The sequence below is a fragment of the Sander vitreus genome, chromosome 10, assembly GCF_031162955.1.
Source record: "Sander vitreus isolate 19-12246 chromosome 10, sanVit1, whole genome shotgun sequence".
Classification (NCBI taxonomy): Eukaryota; Metazoa; Chordata; class Actinopteri; order Perciformes; family Percidae; genus Sander; species Sander vitreus.
This window is the reverse complement of record NC_135864.1, coordinates 8,621,094-8,632,019: the sequence shown is the minus strand read 5'-3', so window position 1 is coordinate 8,632,019 and position 10,926 is coordinate 8,621,094. Positions and strand designations below refer to the sequence as shown.

Here is a 10,926-nt window from a genome sequence, read left to right as displayed (position 1 = left end):
CTGTAAATCGGACAAATCAGATACACTGTAAATACCTTTAGAGCCAGAGATTGTGACCATCCAAAGCTTGTTGGGAGCTGAAAAAGTAATGTGTAATGTTCTTTCATAATTCACCACATCGAACCACACCACAACACACTGTCAATCGCATCGAGCAAATTCTTTTTGAACAACAGTTAGCCCAGTTTCTTCAGTCTAAGAATTAGAAGCCTCAATCTACTCTCTCTAAATCTCTATAAGATCATTAGCGCCCTTATTTGTTTTTGTTACCCACACTCTTTGTAGACTTCTCAGTAAAGTCCCAACAGCATGTGCAACTGTCCTCAGAAGATCAGAGGGATGATAACAAGCAGCTATTTCTGAATTGGGACACGGTACAAGCCCAGCAATATGAAGCTGCAGTCTGAACAAGAAAAGAAAAAGCAGCCCCAGAATGCTTTGTTCTTGTTCCTTTTTAGCTGGGATGAATGGAATGCAAGTGAGAGAGGGAGAACAGAGGATGAGGTGCTTGAGACGAGATGAGACCATCAGTGTAAATCTTTGCAGCTTTAACAGACCTGTCTATCCCACTGATAGGGCGCACGTGTCATTACGCATTTTCTCCAAGGTCTGAGTGAGTCACTGATTAAAAGAAAGCAGGGATGTGACTTGTTTTTGCCTTATTGCCATGTAAAATCCCCAATGAAAGTTGCAATGTGTTCCTCTCTATGTGCCCTTTGTACTTGAACTCTGCAGTTGTGCTGCCTATGTTTGCCAAATGTCAGCCCTGCCGTCAGCAACCTTCATCTCCACACTGTTTTGAGACTTTTTGTACTCTCAAACCATCATTAAATAAGCATCAACACATAATCTATGCATTTATCGCTAAAGTGTAAACATGTAGAAAAAAAGAACAGAAGCATCAGACAAAATTAACTAAATATATTGGCATGTAGTAAGATGTGCATGTTACTCTTTCTGCCGTAATTCTAGCCACCCTATTGGCAATAAATATTGGAGAAAATTATTACTCTAATTCACTGTTTTCTCATAATTATTATGATCTCAAAAAAACTTTAATTAACCCAGTGTTCTAGCAATCATTTCAATTAGATGTTGAGATAAAAATGTTTAACGGTTCTGAGGATCAAATATGATTACCAGGTATCAGATATAATCAAAGAAAAAAAAAATAACACTATCCCTATTTCTGGTTGTACATTATGTTTACACTAAGAGGTGAGGTAATTAAAGTATGTAAAACATACTTCAATTACATGGCTCTTACATCATTTTAACACATAACCTTTACAGCTTTCATTATTTTTAGCAGGTTGCACTCAGAATTATAATGGAAGTATAATTACAATTAAGTTAAACAAAAATGAATTGAATGGATAAACAGCAATCAGCCAGAGATGTTATGTTTGATCTGAACTATATTGTAGACTAACCATTTTTCTACATTATGGTTAATATTATAGAAACATTACAGTGACTTGTGCAACAGTAAACTAACTACCAACACTATTATGTAAAAATATTATAGTTATGTGTTTGTTCACAGCAACTTAATATAATAATGTTATAATAACTTGATGTCAAAGTGAGTGGCAACGTAAGTGGTAGGGATTGCTGTTTGTAGATGATTACCGTATCAGAATGCATTTTTGTATCTGACGATCATCTAATAACAGTTTAGGTTATGTCAAGATCAGAAGATGGTGTCCACATGAAATCAGAGATTATGTCGAAGCTCAGAGCGAAGCTTATGTCCAGATAAGATAAAATAATGATTCTGTGACCATAAGAAAGACTGTCGTTCTTTCTGGACGTCTGTAGTTCAAACATAGCCCTAGTTTTTTTCTGACTTTTGGTGCATGCATGTGTAGAAATCTCCAGATGCAAGACACAGTGTTATTTTTTTCCTTTCCAGTAAATTGGTTTGTGTAATAGGCAGAATGTAACAACATAATTAGAAGGTCATGAGTGCATGTGCTCTTTTCATTGTAGTAGTTTTCATTTATTTTGTCAATACTGTGTCAATTCCACATTTAAAATGTGTGATGCCCTTGGAGATGCAATCAGCTACACAGTTTTATTTACTAGAAACTCAGAGAGCTCAATCTGTTGACTATTTCATGTGTTCATTATTATCTAATCAGCTCGGTTGATGCACTTGACTGCACATTTTTACATCAATGATCGCTGAATTACTACTGTAAACTCAACTTCACTTTGAATAACTGTAGCTTTCCTTACACTCAGCTAAACATCACGTGCTTGTAATTGAATGGAGTAGCTTTTCAAAAATTCCAAAAATTCCAAAGTCCAAAATTAACTCCCTTGATAAATGCAAGCTGTATGACGTCAAAGTCAAGCATCATATTTGATGATATATATATATATATATATATATATATGACAGTGTTGTGGTGTTTGATTGTGACTCCAGGTTGGGACATGTAGACTTCAAAATCATTTGTTTGGCAGTGTGATTCCATATGGCTACATTTGTGTTACGTGCATAAAATGAAGCTCAATTGAATTATGAAACATGCTCCATTTTTTCCATCGCTCTGATCTGGTTATTGCGTTATGCTTTCAGGTCTTTGATGTTCTTGCAAAGTCGTGCCATCTCTCTTATACCAGCCTTTGAAGTCGGTCTAGTTGCACTGCCGCAATGTTTCTTTGGCAGTGCCTACTGTGGACACAGTGTGATACTGCAGCAGTACTGCGGTTCATCTTAATATTAGCGATTTATCTATTCTATTTGATGTCTCTTTAAATTAACCTGGAGTATCCAGAAGTGATTTTTAGTCCCCCCCACCCCCCAACACCTGGCATGCTAAAATAGAATTTGAATGAATTATTTTAAGTTTGAGCTCAAGGCAGCACTATTTTCTGACCTCTCTGAAAGTACAGTGATGGCTGCTGTTATTATAAGTGTACAGCTGCATGGTGTGTACATTAAACAGCTGAAGGACTGGATGACTTTCTGAACTATGCTATATGTACCACTAGGGAGCATCAGAGGACTTTTAAGAGAATGAAAGATGTGAATGCTTGGCTGAGTTTTTACTTGAAGATTTTTCAGCAGGGTTTTGGTGGGGTTTGAAACTCACTTGGATATATCAAAACAAATGGGGATTTGTATAAGTTCACTGTAATTTTACTGTGAAGGAACAATAGACAGTAACTCACAGGGGATGTATTTCAGATTTTGAGCTGAGCAACATTCAAAGAGATGTAGCTTTGTTGAGCTCTGTATGTCATAAAACATTGTTCCATTTCTGAAACTATATTAAGAATCTGGAGGATGTAGGAGCAGCAGGGAGGTCAAAAACAAAAGCATAAAACAAGCTTTGAGCAAAGAATATTGTGCACCCAAGGTTTGAAATGCTGTTTGAAGATTAAGAAATCCCTTTGTTTTCAGAATTATGAATTCCATCATCACAACTCCTGTTTTGATGAATAACTTACAGAGTGTGGGAAGGCTGATTACAACCCAAATGTAGTTTTAAAAATTGAGGTATCAAAGGTTCACACGTATACTTACACCTAAAATCATTTTGGGGTTTGATGCTGACTGAGTAGATTGTTTAAGGCAACTTTCTATTTCAAGTAAGTTGCATTTAAAATCTCTTCAGCTACAATATACACACTTCAGTTCAGAGCAGCTTTAACCAGCTGACTTCAAATTAACGCATTTGGCTTCTTTGACTTTGTAGCTCAGAAGAAGCATTTGTTATTATTTTGTATTAATAATCAATGTAATTTCAATATTTTTTTTTGCAATACTGAGGCCTTACATACATAACTATTTGGAAAGTCTTTAAGCATTGTTGATATCCAAATTAGTGTCTAAGTAACCCGCCAGCTAATACCACATTTTCTCACATCTCATATTGTAAAACTGAACAGTTGATTGATATAACAAAAAGGCAGTTCTTAAAAAAAAAAAACAACACACCAAAAAGAACCCCAATATCATTTTAATCCTTGAGTGCATTTAACATTCAAAAAAAGTATAACTACTGAAAACATGGATGTGATCTATATTTGGATCCACTGTAACCTTATGAGATGGGTTCATGAAATATTTGTGTTGATGAAATATTCATTGGACAGGAAGCCAGGTCAAAAGGCATTATGCCCAATAAACATTACATTTAGTGGAAATAATAGTTGACGGCATGTTATAGATACATCACCACTTGTAAATACTTGTCACTACATGCACGTTTCTGTTAATTACTTAAACAGAGCATTGTGAAGAAGCCCCACATAGCCATATTAGGAGTAACGTAACTTTTAAAAAAAGCTTGTCTGACAAATAAAAAATAAAAAATCCAAAAAAAATCAGCTGGACTTTTTTTGTCATGTATAAACACAACATAAATTACTGTTAATATGACTAATACATACATTGATTCGGTTTATAAAAAGAAAACGCCATAAAACTCTTGCATAATTTACAAAACATGGTGTCCCTGTGCTATTCAAGACACATTTGTGCCCCCCCAACAGAGTTATTCATACCTTTTGCTGTACTTTTTTTTCACAATGAATATTGGGTATTTAAACATGGAAACTGTTTCTTTTTTCTGTTTAAAAGCATCTCAAAGAGAATAAGACATTTCGATGTTTTTTGATGTTTACAGTGCTAAATCTGGTATATATAGTGGTTGTTAGGTGAGGCTATCTCTAACGTCAGAAGTCTCTGATTTTAAAAACAAACATTTGCTCTAGGAACCGCTTGCTCTAGGAGTGTGAACTCTCGAGCCCGTACTTCTAGAGAAGTGCAGATATGCATAATGTAAACATTTCCTTTGCTCCTATTATACTTTCTGTTGAACCAGACTTTTCTTGATGAAAAAAAAACAAAAAACACCTAAATCAGCTCACTGTTTCCCGAAAGACACCACTATTCCTCTGCTTCAGAGTCCAGAGTCTAAAAGGCTTGTGCAACAGAGGAACTGACCTGTAATTGCCATGTTAAGGCTTTGTGTAGTTATACATTTACTCTGTAGTCCCTAGGTCACAATGCACAGCATTGCTTTTGACCCCTTGTATTTTTTTTTTCTGTTCTTTCTTTTGTTGTTTTTTACAAAAACACACGACACTCGGGGTACATAGCAGCAACCTTTGATTCAGTTGCTTTTAATTTTGTCCGCTTTTATGTCTCTACCAAAACCAAGTCTCTTTGGCAAAAGATGCACCTCGTATTGTTACCTTTTCCCAATTTCACTTTGCCGAAGAAAGTGGATGTTATTAGTGCTGTCTGATAATTCTGGGTACTGCTCAATGGAGAGCACATAGTACCCGTCATACCCCAAAACTTTTCCACTACTCAGAAGCTGCCTCTTCTCCCCCTCTGTCCAGGGACGGACTCCTTCCTCGCCATCTCGCAGTCGCTGCTGTTCTCTTGCCCACGCACCCGCAAGGGCTCGCTGACGGGCGAGCTCAACAACCCGCGCTTTCTCCTCGTCCACTGTGGATCCATAGCGAATATGAAGAGCTAGAGCACCAGCACGAATCTCCACGTCTGCGAAACGGCGAGTCCGACTATCCATGACTGTGGTGGACTGGGAAACCGTCACATTGACACCATTCTCCAGAGTCTTGTGTCCACTAGTGAGGTGCAACGCAGCAAGGTCGGCGTCTGGAAGGCCTGGCTTGACAAAGTAGTGTGTGTCCCGTCCTTCTATAGTGAAGTGGATGTCTTCCAAATAGAAAGCGTTGTTGAGGATCGTTGCGACCTTGATACAGTCCTCACTGGCCACGTTGAGCGTATGAGTGTGAACGCTTCCCTTGTAGATAGCGAACATAACGGCTCTTCCGATGGGAGACATTGCCGCCGAGAACCACAGCCAAGACTTTTCACCTCTACGACCTCGGCTGAGATGGACCTCTGGCAGCCGCTCGAATGACAAGAGAGAATGAGCTTGTCTGGTTACTTCCTGCTGGACCCCAGAGATAGACTGTAGGGAAAGTGCAGTGAAACGTTAACGCCTGAACATGGCAGAACTTGACTCTGCAGGCCATTTAGAACCCGCTACGGCTCTGCTTCAGAGAGTTTCTCATCCCGCTCTAAGATAATGGCCTTTTTTAAGCTGTGTTCTGAAGCCAAAAGTAGATCAATCCCGACGACAATTTTACAGCTTTTTGTGTTAAGACCTTAAACCAAAGAATCCTAGCATGAATAGCCTCAAACGGTTGAAAGTTAAACAGTGTTAAAATGTGTTCTACTGGAAACTTACAGATCAATACAGCGGAAAGTACAATTTTACTTATAATGCGTATTTTTATGCAAATATGGCCCAATTAAAATTGATATTCTATGAAATGCATAGCAATACAATTAAGAGATGGCAGCTTAAAAAAAAAAACAATGAAAATGTTTTTGTCTGTCCGATCCCCTACACTTTCAAAAGCATATTGTCTGAAGAAGTTGTTTATTTTATGTACCACATGCATCGAAAGATATACATTTTACTCACCGGCAGATCATCCCAGAGCTGACTCTTCCTCAGTTCATAGGATGGCATGCTTAAATCAAACTTTGGGACCGGAAACCCAGGAATGGTGTTGTGAAGATGAAAGCCAAAGGTTACAAGCCAGCTGTTCACATCTGCGCAATAAAAATAAATTAAGGCTTTTAGGTACTGCATCATAAATGTTTACCGGAAAAAATATTTAAACTTTTATACTGTATATTGAGAAAAAAAGGTTTTAAAACATAATTTCTTGAACACTGAGCATTTAAGTGACTAGTTTCATACTTGACACTTAAATGCTTCAAAAATGCAACACTGCTAAGTTATGCTAAATATTATATACATTTAATATATAATACACACACACACACATATATATATATATATATATATATATATATTTATTATTAGTGCAGCTACTAATAACCCAAAATTAGTTCATTGGCAACCTTTTTTGGAAACTGGTCAGTTTCCATCTGTTTTGTTTGTCACATGAAATTATAAACTGAATATATTTGGGCTAATGATCAGTTAAAAATAATGAATATGCTATTATAATGGACATTGTATAGATACAATGATTCATGGAGAGCCTCATCTGTAGAAAAATCAATGATGAAAATAACCATTTGTTGCAGCTCTAATAACCACCATTAATAGCAATAAATCTTACCTGCAACATATTCTCTCACTTCATGGACTTTGCTGATGGGGTTATTATTTCTGAACATGTATAAATTAAAAGGAGCTGGCTCTTTGCCAACTTGTTGCCAAGTAGAGACATCTGGGATAGTCCACCTTCCAGACATTATATCATAATCCTGCTCCCCGAAGTGCAGTAGTTTGGTCAGGGGTTCATACAGTCCTCCGTGAAACCCAAGCACAAGCTGGAAGTCTGGGTTTGAGTCAAAGTAAACCTCGCCGTATGCTGTGTACTGGAGCTGTTTGACCAGGAGGCCATTGCTGGTGAAGACAGCCTGAGGTGTGCCGGTGTTATCACATGCAATGTAGAACTCCTCCCCGCTGCTGATCTCCATAGCAAACAAATGGCCTTGGAGGTCATAGTAGAGTGAGGTGATCTCCGAACTGGAGTGGTTGTACACATGTGTAATCCTAGCCGGGTAGCTCAGGTCTGCGTAGAAGTACTGCAGGTGCTGGCCCAAGCTTGTCTTGGTGGACACTCTGCGTCCGAGTCCATCATAGCGATACTGAATGGTCCATCCGTTGCTCTTGCTGTAGACCCGCACCAAGAGACCTTTGGAGTTGTACTCAAAGATTTCTGCTCCCCTTTGACGGAGGAAACCGTCTTCATCCATTCTGTATTGGATATCTCCAAGGCGGGTGATACGGTCTCTCAAGTCATAGCGCAGAGGTAGAAGTCTTGCACTGTTTCCTGCATTCAGCAGGTGCAGATTTCCATTAAGGTCATACGTATAGCGCCACATCACTTTCTCGTTCAGGTACACAGTCTGGAGCTGGCCATCCACATCATACTCATAGCTGTACTTGGTGGTGTTAGCAAAGGGGCCGATCTTGATCTCTCGTTTGATGACTCGCCCCACATCGTCATACTGGAAAGTGATCCAGTACATAAGTGAGCGAAATATCTCATACTGGATCTCCTTGATGCGTCCATGTGCATCAAAGTGCTTGGTGTAGGTCATGACGGCAGTGGATATGATCTGATTGATATCATAGTAGATCACCCCAAACTTCCCAAACTGTTCAACCTTTCCTGAGATGTCATCAAACTGGTATAGATCGATGGGTAGTGGTGTTTCGTTGATGACGCCTTGCACGCTGGTGACACGCAGACTGCTGTCATAGGTGTAGTCAAAGCGTGCATTGACCATGCCATCCTCACTGAAGCGGAATATCTGCCGGTCCACCAGTGGACCCACTTGGCGATAACGGATGGAGCAGATGAATCCTTCATTCTGCAGGTTGACCGTCTTCAGCACTCCTGCCGTCTCGTCGTAGGTGAAGCTGACCCTTGTGCTGTCATACAGGATCTCTGACAGTTTGTTCTGCCGCCGGTACCTGTACAGGATCCTACGGCCTGTGCCGAGATGTGCTACTCTCAATAGGAGGCCGTCTTCGCTGTAGTCCACAGCCACTGAGGCGTTGCTCTCTGGGGGGTGATAAAGGTTCCTGTAGTAGCCCACTGAACGGATGGTCTGCATCGTGTAGCGGGCGACGCTTGGCATCGTGACAGCAGAAAGCCGGTCCAGAGAGTCAAAATCAAATATATACTGCCGTTGACTGTGGAGCAGGAGAACCATGGACTAAAGGGAAAAGAGCAAAATAGCAGGTTTTTTCTTGAGTTGCATGTATGCATAATATATGTGTAACGGCAGACAATGTGAGTGCAGGCAAAGTGAGAAAAACATTTCCTGTTTGAGAAAAAGAGAATCAGGGTATATGAAAAACGCATTAGGCACTGCTGTTGTGATAGAGCAGCCACCAATTATGCTGCCCATTGTCTAAACTGTTAATGCAGAATGTACAGCTTTGGTTTCAAAGTTATCACAAGTACTTGATATATTGATGTTAAATACAATATAACACAAGTATGCAACATAAGAAATGTTTACTTTTATCTCCTACTATACGCAGAGGCTAGTTTAATTCACTTACAATATATGCAGTTTGGAGTGTGGTCTGTCTTCTAAAGGTTTACCACCCTTTCTGTTAAAATGTCATGCCCAGTCATCCGTTATGACATAGAGGTTCCCTGTGCTCCCTGAGCTTTCTGTGTTCCTTATTTCAGAGTGTTGACATGGCCTCTCTAGGTCACGCAATAAAAGGATGCAGCCAGGCTGAGGAAATCTCTACATGTATTTTCATAGCGGAGCATCTCAGTGCAGTCTTAAATACACTTTACCAAACAACTAAACAACTAAAACTAAGAGCAGAATGCAAGGATCAGTTTAGTAGATTCCTGTAATTTTCATTTTTGCGTAGTATAGTATGTGTGCCATAATGCAGGATTTCAAATAATTATAGCCTGCCTATCGCCTAGTGTGTTCTCTTTGTATTTACTGTAGTCTCTGCACTAGTCTTTCAATTTGTACTAACATTAGGTGTGGGGTGTCCAGGCTTCAAAGGTTTCAGCTATTTCACTTTTTTTTTTAGTTGTACAGGACCTTGAACAATATTAAACATACGTGTTACCATTTGATGTATTGTACCAGAGTTAGCTTAAAGCTAATTGTCATCTGCAGTCCCTTAGCAGGTCAAACTGAAACATACACACAGTGATAGAACAGCACTAAACAAACCGCACAGGACACAGATACAAAATGAAATGCAGTAGTACATAACACAGTCAGCCTTCAGGTCTGTCCCCAGCTTTACACACAGTTATTTAAAGGGTATACTGTTCTATTGCACATGCATTGTATACTGCTGCCAGAGGTGAGGATGCTGTTATTCAGTGCTACCTACCACACATTTTCTCGGACAAGATATATGTTACTAAAAGAGAGATGGTAATCATCAGCCCTACAGGCTGAGGTATAGCTCGTGGATGCGACCCCTCTGATAATTGTTATATCTAAAGCTTGTAAATTATGCTCATGAATCTGCAGTTAGTGTAGAATGATTACTGTGTTTGCTAGGTACCTCTGTAAGAAGCAGAATAATGTACATGGAGCTGGTGATTATTGCAAAATAGGCCTCCTCAGAGTGACCTCTGCTACATGTCAGGTTCTTTATTCACCTTGTAGCGATAATGACTAGCCTGCTGTACAGTATATCATACATATTACTTCCTCCGGTCATGTTATTTTCTCACCTGCTCCAGGTAGGTGTAACTCCATATCTTCCCATCAGCAAACACCCTGGAAACCAGGCGGCCTTGGCTATCATACTCAAGTCTCTCAGTGGTGGGACCTCTCTGCAGGACACTGATTTGCCCACTGCTAGTACGGCTCACATTAACTGGCAGTAGCTTACTGCTGGGCACCCAGAGCACTGGGTGGCCTGCTGTGTCGTATATAATCTTTAAGAGGAACTTCCTGTGGTCATCATAAATCTTCTCTGTCCTCAGGGTGCGATCGTAATCAACAGAAAGAATGTTCCGTCCGTTCACCTGTGGGAAAGATTTGATTTAATAACGTGTTAGACAAAAAGAAAACTACACCTACTACTAGTGATAATAAGATATGACTAACAGATCAAACTTATTTATTATATTTAGGAATGATACAACAACTTGATTGATGTAATTGATTACACAATAGTGCAATATTAAAAAGAAATTCTTCTTTGTCTGGAGGGCTCTTAAAACTGTATTCACATCATTTGCACTACAGTTGTCAGAGATTCACACCTCCCTCACAAGGCTCATTTAACTGAGAGACGCTCTGGCGATTATTCAGGTGCACTTAAATCACATCCTTCTAAATTTAGAGGAGACAAAAATTACTCAGAAGCAAAGTAACCA

At 39.4% G+C, this 10,926-nt stretch overlaps 1 protein-coding gene across 1 annotated transcript in view; it reads right to left on the bottom strand.

The window, feature by feature from the left end:
* Window positions 1-3,959: 3,959 nt before the first annotated feature.
* The window catches only part of LOC144524114 (teneurin-3), a 72,364-nt gene continuing 65,397 nt past the window's right edge, over window positions 3,960-10,926 (bottom strand). The window contains exons 21-24 of the mRNA XM_078260138.1: window positions 10,276-10,572; window positions 7,153-8,764; window positions 6,483-6,613; window positions 3,960-5,963 (exon numbers count right to left, since the gene is read on the bottom strand). Of these exons, the coding sequence (XP_078116264.1) occupies window positions 5,211-5,963; window positions 6,483-6,613; window positions 7,153-8,764; window positions 10,276-10,572 (2,793 nt within the window). The 3' untranslated portion in view covers window positions 3,960-5,210. The remainder of the gene's footprint in view (window positions 5,964-6,482; window positions 6,614-7,152; window positions 8,765-10,275; window positions 10,573-10,926) is intronic.